At 37.9% G+C, this 19,460-nt stretch overlaps 2 protein-coding genes across 2 annotated transcripts in view; both read right to left on the reverse strand.

Moving 5' to 3' along the window:
• The window catches only part of scamp1 (secretory carrier membrane protein 1), a 212,033-nt gene that overhangs the window by 82,991 nt on the left and 109,582 nt on the right, over positions 1–19,460 (reverse strand). The gene's annotated exons all lie outside the window — the stretch shown is intronic.
• Positions 1–19,460, reverse strand: part of dym (dymeclin) — a 102,625-nt gene that overhangs the window by 72,025 nt on the left and 11,140 nt on the right. The window contains exons 3-8 of the mRNA XM_067423714.1: positions 18,776–18,828; positions 18,338–18,431; positions 15,815–15,948; positions 14,899–14,971; positions 8,012–8,137; positions 4,588–4,727 (exon numbers count right to left, since the gene is read on the reverse strand). Of these exons, the coding sequence (XP_067279815.1) occupies positions 4,588–4,727; positions 8,012–8,137; positions 14,899–14,971; positions 15,815–15,948; positions 18,338–18,431; positions 18,776–18,828 (620 nt within the window). The remainder of the gene's footprint in view (positions 1–4,587; positions 4,728–8,011; positions 8,138–14,898; positions 14,972–15,814; positions 15,949–18,337; positions 18,432–18,775; positions 18,829–19,460) is intronic.

Below are 19,460 nucleotides of genomic sequence, written 5' to 3' on the forward strand. Positions count from 1 at the left end.
CTTGAGTTCACTGAGCTCCTGAGAGCGACCCATTCTTTCACTAATGTTTGTAGAAGCGTCTGCAGGCCTAGTGCTTAATTTTATACACCTGTGGCCAAGGACGTGATTAGAACAACTGAATTCAATGATTTGGAGGGGTGGCCCTATATGTTTGGAAATATAATGTAGGTTTTCGTAGGAGTGGTTTATAGTGTTTCAATGCAATTGCGAGTAAAATATATTTTTTGTATTCTCTGTGGTAGAAACAAGCTTCCATATTTTGGTGTGATGCTACTCTCAAACTAGTTTCAAGCCAATACTTGTGTATAAGCTTTGGTCAATAGTGTCCAACATTATGAATCTGCACTGTTTTATCCATTTAAAACATTCACACTGATAAAATGACACACTGTCGACAACAATTTTCTTTCTCGTGTTGACAAATTTCTTATTGACACAGAAAGTTTGAGCTAATAGACAGACCAAAAGCCAAAAAACTCCACAGAATCATTTGCCCCAAAATATTATTAAGCTCAGTTGAATGCTTAACCTTTGCCACTGGCAACAAAAACAACTTGGGTGAAGTGAGAAGTGATATTAACTTATTTTAATAAATAGACAAAATATGATGTCTAGGTTATCCATCAAATTCCTGTTTCTAGGGCAGCTTAAAAACAATGTACCTTTGCAAAAAGACTATAATCCGTTTCCCAGGCAACAGTGTAATGTTCATAATTGCGAACGAATGAACGTCAGGCGGTGGGAGACACAGAGCTCTTGAAAGTATCGTAAATGTTTAAGTCAGGCTAACATTAATATGATCCAGAAGGCTTTGCAGCACGTGTAAATCCAGGGTGACGAATTTTGGCCATCTAATCCTGCCTGAATCTTTCCATCCCACAGCAGCGGAAACAGGATCAGGCCCAGAATTCCTACTGTGGGTGACGGGACTGACACACAGGGCTTGTGTCTCCATTTAGCTGGCCTGATTTACCCGTCAGACAATGAAGACACACTGTCTGGATTCCACACACACATTCGTACGTCATCTTGGCACTGACTCACAGCTGTTAACAAGCTCATTTTGTATCTTCTGGCCACCGAGTGTCAGTCGATGATACATGTAGATCTAGACTTTAATCGCACTTCTGACTAACTGTGCCTGTCATAGTGAAAGATAAATCATCAAAAAGACAATGGAATTTGATTTTTATTACTTTCAAATTCACTACAATTCAGGGGATTTTTCATTAAAGGCATACTTCAGCGCTGGGAAGATGAATCTGTATTTAAACTGGGTCATTAATGTAGTAGAAATGTGAAATTATTTTTGAATTTGGTGCTTTTTAGACTGAGTAAAGACAGAAAATGTATTTTTGTCTCATGGGGATGAAAGACAACAATTCCCAGAATGCTTCGCTGCCCTGTGAGGTCACTCCCAAAGCCACCGCTACTGGATTACAGTGACTGAGAACAGACACTACAATTAAATACTGAACGTGTCTGTTCAATATAACGAGTCGACGCGCGAGTGTCACAGCACAAACGCTGCAGGAGTCAGATTACATTTACCGTCATGATGAATGAGCTGATGAGCTCTCGTGATGAGAGCCGAGGTAATCGCGAATACACTCGCGGCATACATTCACAGCGCAAGTTTAGTCTGGCGCGCTTTCAGTTCATGCTTTTGCAAGCTTAACTTTTATAGAAATTAATTTGAGAAGTTAAAACACTTACATTGCTCAGCATAGCTCCGTTTAAATGAGTGCCTGTAGCTGCGAGCTGAGCTGTGAGTGTGATCTCCATCCCTCATGTGCGGGTTCAAAACATGCGGAAATAGCTCCCTCTGCTGCCTCTAGTCTTCTGCCTTTGGCCAACAATTCCTCCGATGACGTAAATATCATCAATTTGTCATCGGACTAATTATTCCAGAAAAAAATGCATAAATCTTGTTTGAGGGGGATATGATGGGGGAAAGCACAATCATTTGAATATACTCCAGGGTTTCTACTGATACAAAGCCATCTGCTAATCGCTGAAGTAACCCTTTAAATTCAGCAGTGGTTGTGATGGGTTACATATATAAGTGAATAACCCTGATGATCTCTTCATCACGGCACCTGTTAGTGGGTGGGATATATTAGGCAGCAAGTGAACATTTTGTCCTCAAAGTTGATGTGTTAGAAGCAGGAAAAATGGGCAAGCGTAAGGATTTGAGCGAGTTTGACAAGGGCCAGATTGTGATGCTAGACGACTGGGTCAGAGCATCTCCAAAACTGGAGCTCTTGTGGGCTGTTCCCGGTCTGCAGTGGTCAGTATCTATCAAAAGTGCTCCAAGGAAGGAACAGTGGAGAACCGGCCACAGGGTCATGGGCGACCAAGGCTCATTGATGCACGTGAGGAGCGAAGGCTGGCCAGTGATGTCTGATCAAACAGACGAGCTACTGAAGTTCAAATTGTTCAAGAAGTTAATGCTGTTTCTGATAGAAAGGTGTCAGAATACATAGCGCATCGCAATTTGTTGCGTATGGGGCTTTATAGCTACAGACCAGTCAGGGTGCCCATGCTGACCCCTGACCCCGCCGAAAGCACCAACAGTGGCACGTGAGCATCAGAACTAGACCACGGAGCAATGGAAGAAGGTGGCCTGGTCTGAGGAATCACATTTTCTTTTACATCACGTGGATGGCCAGGTGTGTGTGTGCAACATATATATCTATATCTATAGATCTATATTATAATATAATCAAATACAATAATCTCTCTCTCTCTCTCTCTCCATCCATCCATCCATCCATCCATCTATCTAAATAAAGAGAGAGAAATATTTTTTCAGTTTCAAAGCTTTTACCATCTGAACTCCACATTAGTAATCACCACATCATGTCTGAAAACAATAAATATTATAAAACTATAATTAATGAAAACTAATCATAAAAATATTTGACTAAACTGAAATTAAATAAAAACTACAACCTAAAAAAAAGAAAACCGCAGCATGAAAACACATAAAACAACTAAATCAGAATGGAAAAACTGAAAATTAAACGACACAAACAACTATTTATTTAACATTATCTTATTACACAGATCATTTCGCTTTTTAACCGCTGCTTTTGGTTTTCAGTTTTTCCAATTATTTTCATTCATCAGTAGTTTAGTATATGCTTATTCATGCAACATGATCAAAACAAACTGCTCTGCAAATTGTTTGCATATATAAAGCTTATGTTTCATGAATTCAGCGTGTGTGTGTTTATAGGTTAGTGTGTCACAGCACTGTCTGATGCTCAGAATGAGACAGACATTAATGTGTGTCTCCGTATGCGTGTGAGATGGACACTGGTCTGAATTCAGTCCACACAATGAGGTGTGTGTAACTCGATATTAAGTAAATGATCAAGCCAAGAGTCCAGTTCACACAATGAAAAGTGTGTGTTTGCGTCCTGCTGTTGACATGTCTGAGCGAGCCAGACACCAGACAGACAGACAGACACAACTGTCAATAACACACACAGAACCTGTGCTCTGGATTTAGTTTTTGTCTGGCTTGTCAAACAAGAGCCTGTTCAAACAAACAGAACAACTTTATCAGAGACAGAGTCAGCCGGAGACAAAGCTGACCAGAGGAGCGTGTGAATCAGGTGTACAAGGGGATTTTTCACATGCAAATTCAAGAGAAACTGGACTGAAGGGTTTATTTACAACCAAAACAAATATTATCTGAAAGAGTAATCAGACCCTGCTCAACCTCGACAGACCAGAACATTCATCTTACAACACTGGCATCGTTTAAGCAAATGATGCTGCTGAGCCATAACCAACAAACACACTTTGGTTCAATCAACACTAGCTATGTTTTCATCCACTTATTTTATGTGAATTTTGGGATATTGCTTTAAAACACTGGAGGGAAACGCCAAGATGCACATAAATTTATACGCTCAATTGGGGTGGATAATTTGTTTATCCGATAAAAAAGATAAAACAATGACTGTGACATGTGACAGCGGACCAATCAAATCGCACAGCAGCTCAAATGTTGGTTTGATCGTTCTGAAATGCCTGCCAAATGAGAGCCAAAGTCGGCAATCAAAATGATTTAATTCACTTTCCTCAAACGATTGCATTCCCAAACACCAGCATTCGAATGCTATTAGCTTCCCCAATTGCATAAACGTCCTTTTTTCCCACAGATATGTTGCGCCAATTTCCCAGAAAGTGAATTTTTTTTCTTCTCAAACACATGCTTTATTTGCAAATGGTCCCATTTCGAGCATAAGTTAAAATTGCAATTTTGGGCGGAACCATAGCTATTATCACCCAGAGCCAGAGTGTGAAGTTCAACGTTTATATACACTATTGAAGGAATAATTGACCCAAAAATCAATCTTTTAGAGGAATCAGTGGATTGACTGAACATTTTGAATCTGGTAAGCAGCTTAAGATGCCTCAATATTGGTGTATCAAACCAAAGAAATCATACAATATTGTTTCTATATTCTAATAATACTGATGTGTGCAGTTTGAGGGATGGCAAACAGGAGCAGTGTGTGTTTGTGTGTGTTGAATGTGTGAGTGACCAGGACAGTGTGTGTATGTACTCACTGGCGACTCCTGATGCGAGTCCGTACAGCAACCCTCCTCCGTCTGACTGCGTCTGCAACACGTGTGTGGCGGGTGGACATTTCTCTTGTCTGATGAAGTTATACAGCAGCGTTTTCACCAGACGACTCGTCAGAGACAAACTACAGAGAGACAGACATTAAGCAAACCCACCATACTCAGAGGTAAATTCACGAAACAGTTGTGGTGTTGTGATTGTTAGCTTAAACTATTGAATGTTTGAAGTAGTGCTGTCAAACGATTAAACGCATCGATAATAAAAGTTGTTTAGATAATGTACGTGTGTGTACTGTGTATATTTATGTGTGTATATTTATGTGTATATATATATATATATATATATATATATATATACACACACACACACACACACACACATGCATGTACATATTTAAGAAAAAATATATATTTATATATAAAATTCTTACATATAAACATGTATGTGTGTGTATTCAAATATACTTACAGACAGACAGACAGACCAAAAGACAGATAGATAGACAGACAGACAGACATACCAAAAGACAGACAGACAGACAGACAGACAGACAGACAGACAGACAGACAGACAGACAGACATACCAAAAGACAGATAGATAGACAGACAGACATACCAAAAGACAGATAGACAGACAGACAGACATACCAAAAGACAGATAGATAGACAGACAGACATACCAAAAGACAGCTAGACAGACAGACAGACATACCAAAAGACAGCTAGACAGACAGACAGACAAACCAAAAGACAGATAGACAGACAGACCAAAAGACAGATAGATAGACAGACAGACAGACAGACATACCAAAAGACAGATAGATAGACAGACAGACAGACAGACAGACAAACATACCAAAAGACAGATAGATAGACAGACAGACAGACAGACCAAAAGACAGATAGACAGACAGACAGACAGATAGGCAACAGACAGACAGACAGACAGATAGACAGACAGACAGACAGACAGACAGACCAAAAGACAGATAGACAGATAGGCAACAGACAGACGGATAGATAGACAGACAGACAGACAGACAGACAGACTGAAAAACAGATAGACAGACCGAAAGACAGACAGAGACAGACAGACAGACAGACAGACAACAGACAGATAGATAGATAGACAGACAGGCGGACCAACATACAGACAGAGACAAAGACCGAAAGACAGACAGAGAGAGAACAGACAGACCAAAAGACAGATAGACAGACCAACATACAGAGACAGACAGACAGACAAACAGACAGGGAACAGACAGACCAAAAGACAGATAGACAGACAGAAAACAGACAGACAGACAGACCGAAAGACAGACAGACAGACAGACAGACAGACAGAAAGAGACAGACAGAGAACAACAGACAGACAGATGGACAGACACAGATAGACAAATAGACAGACATACAGAGAACAGACAGACTGACCAAAAGACAGATAGACAAACAGGGAAAAGACAGACAGACAGACCAAAAGACAGACAGTGAACAACAGACAGACAGACCGAAAGACAGATAGATAGACAGACAACGAATGACACAGACAGACAGACAGACAAACAGATGACTTTTGACATTTAAAACAGCCGATCATAGTTACATGGTTATTATTAGATCCCAGGAACAGAAAAACAATTTGAAAATAAAATAATAGTGCATTTTAGAAAATTACTATCATTTTTAGTGCATTAGCATTAGGGTATCTGGGAAGATAAAGAATGTCAAGACAAAACATGAGAATTAAAGAAACATGGAAATGGCTGGAACGCCAAGAGTTTGTGGCTTCTGGAAATTGATGGTTTTTCGATGCTCATTTGCATTGTGAAGCGAGAATATGGCGCTTGTGTAGCTGGACGTCTTTGCTTTCATGCACTTGCACAGAGTACGTCTCAGTCCTGAATTCACTCGTGAGGTTTGACGAGTGTTTGTTAACGACCTCAGACATGCAAGCTCAGCTGCAGAGCTGAAGAGCTAACGAGGGAACTTTAAAAGCTCAGTATCACTGGTGCGATGCAAACGAGCCCTCCGGGTGAACTCAAGCAAAGCTCCAGACGAGAGCATCTGGCGAATTAATGAACATCCTCATTTGCATATGAAATGGCAGCGCTTGACAGTCGTCCTTCTGTTAATGCCGGTCAGGGGGCCACATTATCACACCGGGACAAACTTCATAAGAATAAAACACTGCAGTGGGCAACAACTTTTAACTTGTATTGGCTCTGGTTCTTGAGTTAAAAAGTTTATGATGCATCCCTGGAACTCTGGATCAATCAGACAAGTCTATTCAGGTGTATATCTGTGCCTTACCATTCCAGTTTTATTACCAGACTTTTATTATTATCAACCGTATAGACCCTTTTACAGCCCACGTGATCAAAGAGTTGCGCGCGCATTTTGGCAACGGAAGTGGTGTTGTTCCCTAGTGGTTCTAATGTGTGAGCAACTCCAAAAGTTTATCAAAACGGTTTGCCCGCATCAAAATGTCTGGCTGTTATGTTTTCGGTTGCACTAATCGCTATTCCACCAATGGGCTTAAGTTTTGAACCGGTGGTACCTGTGGCTGCAGGCGATTAAATGCATTGATTGGAACAAGGACATAAAAATGCTCTCATAAAAAAATTCAATAGTGGTCACATTTACTGCACTTGAAACTTAATTATTTATAATAAACCTCCCAACATTGGCTGCCACTGGTGTGTATAATGTACCCCCCACCCCCAGATTATCATATCAATAATCACAGTACTTATCAATTTCATTTGTAATGATTTTATTAATAGTTTAATAGCAAAATAACCATCTGAGAAATGTATGCAAGCAACATAGCTGCTTTCAAAGTACTATAGCATTACAAAATTTAACTTTAAACAGAAGTGTGTCGACACGAATCAATAACAACATAAAATGTAAGGAAAAGGATTAATGTATGTCTGTGTGAAGAATAAGAATAAATGTCTAAGAATAAGAATAAATATTCTGTACATGCCCACAGACAACGTATTCATAAGCATCCAGTGATTTATGTGCTTGTCTCAGGTGTACACGCTCGGTTTCTCAACTAAATACGTATATCTCCGACCACTAAGTTATATCTGGCCATCTGCTAACGTCTTCTATCCACTCCACTATAGTACACGGATCTGGTAGCCGAATACCATTTGATAAAGTCAACTTTTTAAAATAACTTTCTCGGTTTGTGTTGCTTAATCCGCTCACGTAGCTTGACATGCTGCTGATTCTCGCCACAGTTTGTTACCAAAATGCGCGTGCATACGTTGCTACGTCATCATTGTATACAAACAGTAAAAGGGTCTATAGTACACAAATGTACACTAAAAACAATGTGGTGTCAGAAATTGCAAGTAAATTTCACAAATAATTTCAGAAAGGCAAGTTCTTTCTCACCATCGTCCTTTAGTCATGTAGCCATAAATAAGCCCCTCCCTCAGAATCTCCTTGTGAAAGAGCTGATAGGACAACAGCACCAGAAGGGTGGTCACAGATTCAAACAGGATGTTGTAGGTGATGTCGCTATGGAAACAGAGACAGGATAAACATTAATACATACATCTATCTGTTAATAAGATATGTGATCTACAGTGAATTTCACCATGGTAGCGAGGGTTATACAGTTTGCGGTCAAGTTTAAATGTATTATTAGATTATTATTATTCTTTATATTAAATCATTATAGAGTATTATTGCTTTTCTAAAACATTGGAAACAGTACGATTGCAAAAGAAACAATATTTTTATTTGTGTGAATATTTTTATTTGTCAATCTTTTCTATTTGTCTGTGTCCAAATGTTGTCTTTTTTTTTTCAATTATTTATATACTTCATCTTATTTTGAAGGTCATTTCAGGAATTTTTATAAACCGTAAAAATTGTACATAAACAAATGACCAATAAATAATTATATTTGTGTGAATCTGACCAAAACATATCCAGGTCACAATTCACCCCAAAAGTCAAGAGGAAGGGGAAGGGGAAAGGAGAAAGGAAAGGAACGGAACGGAAAAACAGAAAAATTGAATGGAAGAAAGGAAATAATGCATTATATAATGCATAAGATAAAACATTGTATGAGCATTAAAATAATTTGCATTGTGATAACATTTTCAAAATAAAATGAAAATTTGTGAAATATGAACCAGACAAACCGATCATATTATCAGTCCTCAAAATAATCAAAATAGTGAAGTCCTACTGCAAATTAAACTCATTGCCCCCTCTCATTTTCAAAACACACACACACTTTCACAACATCAATAGAACAATCTCGCTCTCATTCTTTTGTCCCTTGTTTCCTTCCTCCAGATTTCTCACTTTACTTCCACTTCCCAGTGCTGTGAAGTCACTTGGCATGATTCCCTTTCACTTTCTCTCCCTCTCTCTCTCTCTCTCACACACACACACGTCCTGTTTCCATGTTTTATGGGGACTTTCCATAGGCGTAATGGATTTATTATTGTACAAACTGTACATCCTATCCCCCTACACTGCCCCTGCCCCTAAACCTACCCATCACAGGAAACATTCTGCATTTTTACTTTCTCAAAAAAAACTCCTTCTGTGTGATTTATAAGCTGTTTTCCTCATGGGGACCTAAAAATGTCCCCACAAGGACAAGGATTTCGGATATTGCCATCTTTGTGGGGATTTTGTCCCCATAACGTAGGGATTACCAGGTCTCTCTCTCTCTCTCACACACACACACACACACACACACACACACACACACACACACACACACACACACACAGTTTTTGCAATGGGAATCAACCCCACAAACTGGGCTTAAAAACACACCAAATCATACAGATAATAACATTATTACATTCCTTTAGTGCTTTGAATTGTGTAATAATTGAATTTTAATAACCAAAAACAACTCTTATGACATTTGCAATTGAAAACAAAAGTACACTACTAAAAAAGTTACAAAATAAGGGATTTCAGATCATTTCAAGGTGCAGTTGACTAGTTGAAATGTTGAAAAATAAAGAAAATCCACAGAATTCTGACGACTAGACTTAAAACAAGGTCAAATGTACTAAACTGAGATGACTACTACAAAAAAACATAACAGAGATGCGGGATGTGTGTGACGCAGATTCCATGTTGAGCTGATAATAAATATATATTTTGGTCCTTTTTTTAAAATTAAAATACTTTATAACACAGAAATGAGCAACATTTGAATTAACAGCCTTGCCTCCTTGCCATGTTTTGTAAAGTTTGAATATTGTCAATTTCCAATGACAAACATCTCAAACTAATTAATTTTTCAAGAGCATTGGAAAAACTCTCTCATTAACAATCTTATAAAAACGAATAGCAAACAACATGATTAGTGTCCTTGAGCACTATATATGGAGTTTGATCATTGAAAAATCTCTTCCATCTATGGTAAAAAGTCACAACGCACACAAACGTGGGTGTGTGTTTTTCTATCGGACGGTGATATGCAGAGTTGTGAATAACAGCCTTAAATTTCAATCAGTTCCTTCTCTCGTCTTCTGAAGTCATATGGGTTGTGTTTATGGTGCATTTATGTACCGCTCTTTTTCACTGTATGTTTTCATTGTATGAAAAAATCAGCTAAAGACAGTGGTAAACATTATCGTTTGTGTTACTGGGCTTAAAAACACGCCAAATCATACTGATAATAACATTATTACATTACTTTAGTGCTTTGAATTGTGTAATAATTGAATTTTAATAACCAAAAACAACTCTTATGACATTTGCAATTGAAAACAAAAGTACACTACAAAAAAAGTTACAAAATAAGGGATTTTAGATCATTTCAAGGTGCAGTTGACTAGTTGAAATGTTGAAAAATAAAGAAAATCCACAGAATTCTGACGAATTCTGACGTTTGTGTTACACAGAAAAAAAAAGTGTGCTCTATGGGCTTGGAACGACGTAAATGATTTTGAGTGAACTATTTTTCATCACCTGATGTTTGTGTCTCTATTTTATTTCTTGTTTTGATCTGTGAGGTAATGTGAGCTACAATTCACAATATCCTTCACAACAGCGTGATAAGAATCCTGTCTCCGGCTCCAGAACCAGCGAGTCGGGGATCTGAATGTGACCCGCGCCTGACTTCTCTTGGTCAGCACGTAGCAAGGAAACGAGACAAATGGCAACAAAAACAGAGCCGGGACAACAACAGCAGACTGGACTCGGTTACAATACAACAACTACGCAATCCACTTACATATGTGAGCCAGCAAAAATAACAGGCTTTATTTTCAAACCTGCATAACACTTTCAGTCGTGTTTACAGGACTCATTTTCTCGGTCTTCTCATTCACAAACTCTTTAAATGAGTTATTACTGTCATTTCACATTGGAAACCGCTTTCAGTCTTTTGCAAGAGACAAAGATGTTCGATAAATAATCATATTTGCATGACTCTCATGAAAACATCAAGGTTACATTTCATCCTAAAATTCAAATGATTATACATCATTAATAAATAAAATATCTTGCATTGTGAGGCAATTTTCAGAATGATGAAATATGACCCAGACAAACTGTTCCCATTGACATTCATCAAATTATATATATATATATATATATATATATATATATATATATATATATATATATATATATTAGGGCCGGGACTCGATTAAAAAAATTAATCTAATTAATTAGAGGCTTTGTAATTAATTAATCGAAATTAATCGCATTTTAATCGCATATAAATATTTGACCTGAGAACAGTGAGAAGTAATTTTTCACATGTATTTTTAGTATACCATTGAATAATGATTGAACACATAAGCTTAATCAACAAAATATTGTTTATTTATTTCAGTCCAGCAGACCAGCGCAATGTTTGCCATTAAGTTTAGCAAAAGCATATCTGTGATATTTGAGGCTCGATGTGCTGCGGTGATACGCAATTTCCTTGTTGTATAGCTTGCACACAACCATGCTCTTGACGACGCTTCCATTCTTTCGTTTTTTAAAACAAAATTTCCCATCCACGGGGCCGAGCAAAGCGGTCTCATCAGCTTCTTCTTTCATGTTCACTCATGCCCTGCGTCTCAATCAGCTCCCTAGTTCCCTAGTCAGGGCACTGATCAAGACATAAGTCAATGGGCTGACTCCCTGATCAGTGCCCTGACTACTGAACTAGGGAGCTGATTGAGACGCACCCATGTTGTTGTCGTGACTCCGGAGCGCTAGTTGGTGTTCCAGTATAATCGGTCCGTCGAAACTGATTTATTGAAAAACGTTCCGCGGTGCAAAAATAAATGCGGTTAATTTTTTTAATATTTTTGCGTAATTAATTAACGCGTTAAAGTCACGTAATTAATTAATCTTAATTAACGCGTTAAAGTCCCGGCCCTAATATATATATATATATATATATATATATATATATATATATATATATATATATATATATATATATATATATATATATATATATATATATATATATATATATATATATATATATATATATATATAAAAATTACTGCACGTCCAGAGGTCAGCTTTCAATCTTTTCTCATCTGCAAACTTGGGTCTCTTCATTCATTAAGATCGCCTGTGTGTGAATGTTGTCTGACACGGCTGATCATTTCTTTTCATGATTTAATAATTTAGCTATTTTGAAGGTACTTTTGTTGAAAGAAACGGTGTAGAGATGGAGTACGAGATCAGGATATAACCTTTGTGTGCTTCTATGATTTGGAGCGAGTGCAATGTCAGCTAGTCCAAAACTCTGACTTGATGACTGATTTAAAGTTAGTTTACACAAAAATGAAAATTAGCCCATGATTTACTCACCTTCAAGTCATCTTAGATGTATATGACTTTCTTCTTTCAGACGAACACAATCTGAGTTATATTAAAAATGTCCTGGCTCTTCCAAGCTTTATAATGGCAGGGGTCATTTTTGAAGTCCATAAAAGTGCATCTATCCATCTTATAACTGCTCCACACGGCTCTGGGAGTTAATAAAGGCCTTCTGAAGCGAAGTGCCGCGTTTGTGTAAGAAAGATATCCATATTTAAAACTTTGTAGACTAAAATAACTAGCCTCTGGCATTCAGCGGTACGCAAGTTAACTTAGAATAATGTGCACTGATGAATCATGATGTCCTATTCTGCTTTTTTCCCATATTCAACTTTTTTTTAGTGTCAAGGACACTTTTCATGATTTTGGTGCTGATAAAACAATTTTTTTTACATATTGTCGCTGTCGGGCGGAAACCTCATATTGGTAGTTGGTATTGTTGCTATGGTCAGACACTTGCATGTGTCATTATAATATGAACATTTTATGAAAATTAGGCTCGAATAGAGTTACACGTTTTTTGACCAGTGAATGACAAATATTGTGTCTGTCCCTGGAACAGCTAGCCTAGAAATCTAGACGCACCCTAGCGGCAGCAAATCTAATCTGCCCGCGAGTGCCGTCTAGCAACTCTCAATACCCTTCTGAGCTGTAAACGCTAAACTCTTCCCAGGTCAATCACATCGTGTATAGAGTCGGTGGGCGGGGCCATAATGACAACGGCCGAGTTGCATTTGCGTGCTTCTAGTAAACACAGAAACTGGCGAACGGCGGTCTTTCGAATCAGCTTTGACCGCGACTCTGGAAGACTTGGAGTTAAGCTTTTCTCTGAGAAAAGAACAAAGAACGGCACTGAAGTCATTCTTAAAAAGGGAAGATGTGTTCGGAGTTTAGCCGACCGGATACGAATGTTTAATCAATCAACAAGCTCTGCTTCACCTTCGTTGCTCTGGTTGGTTGTAGCGCTATCCTATCGCGTGCAGAGGAAGTTTGAAAGACAACCGTTTGTCCGCCCCTCGGATTGAGCTGTCAATGGAGAGTTTCCAGACCAAACATCTTAATGTGGGTCTGACTTGTCAGGCTATGGAACAGCTGCATCTGAGGCAATAAGTGCATTGCATTCAATTTTTATCAACTTATAGGTTATAGAATTTATTGCAGCAAACATTCCCCATTTTAATAATGCATGCCCAAGAATAAAACAAAACTCGCAAATATGGAGGGACTGCACAAAGCGGTTGACCAATCACAAGACACTGGTCCAGCCAACCACTCAGAGCCCATTTACAGAAGGAGAGGCTTCATAGAGACACGTACTAAAATCGTTAATACTGACAGACTGGGAAGAGAGGAGCTGCAACAATGACAAAATATGAGAAACAATGTGCTTTTTGAACATTCAAGCATGGAAACCTATACTAGTAGAGCCCAAAAACAAATAGGTCTCCTTTAAAGATCCCAAATGTGCTTGGTTTAATAAAGTAAATAGGGCATTTTAAGTGAGACAGTGAACAGTGAGATACACTCTCACACACCCATCATCATGATCGCCGTAAGATGGTTCTCATTATAGACTGGGTGGAAGACAAGGACACTCTAGAACATGACGAACAGATTTACATTTAGAGCGGGTAAATCTATCCGTCTACTGAATACATAAAAACACACACAAACACTGGAAACATACAGGAGGAAAGCTGAATAATGCAGTGCCAGTGTGGTTATCGGTGTATAGACTCTCTACAATGATTTACAGATGTGTGTGTGAAGGGCGTCACTCAATAAATCATGATTTCATGCATGAAGGTGTCCTCCACTGAGGTGTGTAAATGACAGCGGGTCACACAGAGGTCTGATGAGACACACTCGTTGAAAAACATGTAAAGGGAGTGTGTAAAAACACAGGAGCAAAATGTCACGTTTTTAAGTAGCTATGTCAAGTTAAAAGTAGTTCAACGCTAACATGCTACCCTTGCTAAAGGACTGATGATTGTTTTCATCAACGAATTGATTTAACAAACGAACTGAATAACAATACCATTGTTTTCTGTAGAGTTGCTTATAGCTGAATTTGTCTTATATTTGATCAAGTTTGCATAATTGATTCTGTTTATTACTGTGAAACTGCTTGGAAAAAATTTGTATTGTTTAAAGCGCTACATAAATAAAGGTCAGGTAGCGTGATTAATTGTGATAATATGTTTGACAGCATTGACAGTCCTACTTTCTAAATTATTGAACTTCATGAAAAGATATTTGTGTGTATAAATAATGCCAGTGACACCTCATTGTTTGAGTCAGAGTTGACCTTCACACGCTGCATGTGAGAGACCCGTCATATATCACGACAATAACACACACACACACAACTCCCTCTCACGCTGAGACATACTTTATCACTTATATATGCAAGACAGAGAAATCCAGAACAAAACAAACACACACAGTTCTTCATCGGTACTCACAGAAGCGGCACTTCAACAATGAGATGCACCAGATTACAGACCAGCTCCTCCAGAAGATCCTCACAGATGGAGTCTATTAACACACACACACACAACGGTTAGGTCAGAGATGGGAACGCTGACACATCAGAAACGTAAATATAGTGTGTGAAAAGTTTCTTTAGATCATTGTATTGTATGACTGATGCTCATTCTGATTGGTCAGAGATGACATTATGCTCATTTGGCTGAGGGTTATGACACATCAAACTGAGAAGCTGCCAGGCTGGACAGACAGACCCAAATACCATAAATGCTCTAGTGCTAAAAAAGCGCTTTTATTTTGCCTTTTGGCCATTATAATTGATAAGTACGCTGGCGAGAGGACAGGAAATGTGCAGGAAAAGAAGGGGAACAGGATCAGGAAATGACCCGAGCCAGTCTCAAACTATCATGACACACATGAGCTTCACAGCTAAATGTGTCTTGCTCTGATGCTGGAAAAAGACCTTCAAAACCGTCAAATATGGGAAATGTGTGTTGTGGTAATAAGCAAAAACTATTAAAACGTTGTTTGTTTAAATAAAGAAATAAAATATAAATATTAGATTAAAAAGGTCAACTGAACTAAAATGAGAAATGTCTTGGAAATTAACTAAAATGAGTTTAAGCACTAAAACTAATTAATTAATTATTCAAAATGTTCATAAAAACTGTAATTGTATATAAATAATATTAAAATAACACTGTGTGTGTGTTTTATAATGGACTTCAGATATTTTAGTGCTAGTGCTAGTCTGGAGTAATTATAATTAGCTTAATCTAAAAGCAGATTAATATATTCCGCCATACATTATGGACACGGTCTCTTTAAAATGGCGTGTGTGTGTGTGTGTGTGTGTGTGTGTGAGAGAGAGAGAGAGAGAGAGAGAGATACCGTAGGTACCCGGCACCCTCTCCTGGTAGGAGAACTGTAAGTGCAGCTCTTCTTCGCTCATCTCCCTGATGAAGACCTTCAGCAAACAGCGCACCAGAAACAAAGCATTATGGGCCTGCCAGATGAATAACTGACTAGAGAGAGAGAGAAAGAGAGAGAGTCATAGATAATTATTCACCTACAGCAGCCTGTGAACTGTGGCTTGACCCTGTCAGTGGTTTTGGATCATCCTTGCCTAAACCAACACACACACACACACACACACACACACACACACACACACACACACACACACACACACACACACACACACACACACACACACACACACACACGCTGTCAGGCGGCTGTAGTGGTTACTATGTCATTACACTGAGAAACAGCTCACATATGCAGCTCACATCAGCTGACCCTGGATCAAATGTGTGACTGAGGGTTTGATCTCTGCATAGTTCAGATCAGAGCACATCATAAATATTCTCTCAGAGGATCACAGTGACAGTTCACATGCACGCGCTGTAGGAGCGCTGGGTCACTCCCTGCTTGGGATTTATGCTACAGTAACACTTTGAGCACAAACATCAGCTCTTGTGGTGGTGTGTGTGTGTGAGTGTGTGTGTATGAGTGTGTGTGAGTGTGTGTAAGTGTGTGTGTGTGTGTGTGAGTATATATATGATGCTGTGGCCTGCACCGCTGTTATTCCCATGGGAAAAAACATCACAAAAAGAATCATCAAAAACATCTGTTACGGTAGCGTCCTAAGTGATTAGTTAAAGTGTCCTAAATGTCGTGGAAAAGCCTGTGTGGGAAAATACATTTAATATCTTTTAATTTATAGACAAAAAATATTTTTTAAAAAAACCTGTTATACTATACTAGAGGTGTGAATCTTTACTTGCCTCATGATTCGATTACAATTCAGAATAATGATTCGATTATAAAACGACTCGATCTGATTATATAACGATCCGATCCGATTATGAAACGATTAGATCCGATTCAATTCGAATTTGATCCAATTATAAAACGATTCAATCCAATTATGAAACGATTCAATCCGATTATAAAACGATTCGATCTGATTATAAAAGGATTCAATCAGATTATAAAACGATTCAATCCGATTATGAAACGATTCAATGCGATTATGAAACGATTCAATGCGATTATGAAACGATTCAATCCGATTATGAAACGATTCGATCCGATAGTGAAACGATTCAATCCGATTGTGAAACGATTCAATGTGATTATGAAATGATTCAATCCGATTATGAAACGATTCAATCTGATTATAAAGATTCAATGCGATTATGAAATGATTCAATCCGATTATAAAACGATTCAATCCGATTATGAAACGATTCAATGCGATTATGAAATTATTCAATCCGATTATGAAACGATTCAATCCGATTGTGAAATGATTCAATCCGATTGTGAAACAATTCAATGCGATTATGAAATGATTCAATCCGATTATGAAACGATTCAATCTGATTATAAAGATTCAATGCGATTATGAAATGATTCAATCTGATTATGAAATGATTCAATCCGATTATAAAACGATTCGATCTGATTATAAAACGATTCAATCCGATTATAAAACGATTCAATGCGATTATGAAACGATTCAATCTGATTATAAAACAATTCGATCTGATTATAAAACAATTCGATCTGATTATATAAAACGTTTCGGTCTCATTATAAAAAGATTCAATCTGTACAACAAATACAATATAAGAAAAATTAAAATAACATTTTCAACAGGTATTCTAAAATAATAATAATACATTAAAAAAAGAAATACAGAAATTAAATATTTAAATGTAAAAATAATCACTGCATAGTCTTTAGTTATTAATTACAAATAAATGGATTATTATTAAAGCTACAGAAGTGATTCAGTCAAGAGTAGCGAGAGATTCCTTCTTTTCTTTTGATGTTTGATTAACAATAAGGACACGGTACATTTTTTTGTAGAGCCACAAGGAATTATTTATTTGAATGATTTATTTTTATTTTTTGAACAATCACTTTCTGTAGATTTCTGTTAAATGAAGGGTTTGATGTTTGAAAAACTATAATAAAAATGATATTACAAAAAGATTGACACAGACAGCAGCATATTTATGACCTAATGCATGGATCCAATATAAAGTTACTCAGCATTAGATTTTACGTTTACTTCAGGCATAACTGACTGTTCGTGTGAATGCATGCAAAGACAGATATTTTTTAGTGTTGTCAAAAGTACCGACCGATAGCAAGTCGGTACTGAAATTTTAAAAACGTGCCGATTTGAGCACTGTTGGGCTGTAATCTTAAACACCTCTGACTGGCCATCGTGCTCACGCGCTCATTGGATGTGCCTGTGATTGGCAACAATGATACATGTCCGTTTTCATGCAATGGGTTTTGGATACTGTGTGTCTTCATATTATTCACTGTTCATGAATATTTAAAGCTACATACAACTCTTACATGCACACATTAGTGAAGACACATCTCACTTACTCTTGGCATTCTGTGGATATCTTCAGTTCTTTGGTTCTGCTGAGAAAGACTCTCACCAACGCCCCGAAGTTCCCGGACCTGGGGTTGTTCTGAACTATAACGGGCCGAGACAGATGATCAAAAACACAAAACATCATTCCTTTGCCATCTGTAGGTTGTTTATGATAAGTGCTACCCAACCAGATCAACAGAATGCATTAAGGATCCTTATGATTTAGTGGTAAAAAACGAGTCAATAAACACAATAAATTACATACAGTACATGATAAAAGCAGAGTTGACTTGGGATCGGTAATCATTTGAATGGAGTGGCTGCGCACACAGACCCAAATTACAGAGCTTTATTTCACAGTACAGTGGGTTTGAAATCAGTGTGTGTCTCTTTGTACAGATGGCTGTAATGAAATGGCAGTAAACTACTCATACAAACACACATACTCAGCGTCTTAGCCAGCGGGATGACAGCCTCCTCCAGGAGTTTGGCATCAGCACTGCAAATACAGAGAGAGGTCATCGTCATATGAGAGAAATATCAAGCCTGTGTTTTACAATGAATTGGCATATCATGACATGTTGCAGTAAAATCTTAAAGGGAAAGCAATGATAAAGGAAAATAAATAATGAATACTATTGACAAATAGACATTTAACTAAACAAAACAGGTTTTATAACTGTAGACAGCATGCATGGTAAATGTAGGGCAGAGATACATTTTACATTGTTGGTCATTAAAAGCAGGAAAGTAAAAATACTGTTCACTTACTGCAATGAATAAGTAAATACTGCAATGAACTGAATAAAAGTTCAACAGATTAGGTCTAACATGGCTGGAAACAGCCGAGAAGTTCAAGATGTCAGAAATGACCCTTTTAATAAGATCCAGACATTTAAAATGACTGAGGGTCTGTCTCAATCGGGCACTGATCAGGGAGTCTGCCATTTTAAGGGTGTCTCAGGGTGCGTTCATACTTGTAGTTCGTTTAGTTTGGTTCGTTTGGTCCGGACCAAAAAACAAAAACAAAACACATAGTCCTGGTCCGCTTAGTGTTCACACTGGTATTTTTAACAGCGAACCTAAAGTTACCGAACCAAAGGCTCAGGGAGACTGTCACAACCTGATTGG

This window comes from Pseudorasbora parva, chromosome 18 (genome assembly GCF_024679245.1).
Source record: "Pseudorasbora parva isolate DD20220531a chromosome 18, ASM2467924v1, whole genome shotgun sequence".
In the NCBI taxonomy this organism is placed as follows: domain Eukaryota; kingdom Metazoa; phylum Chordata; class Actinopteri; order Cypriniformes; family Gobionidae; genus Pseudorasbora; species Pseudorasbora parva.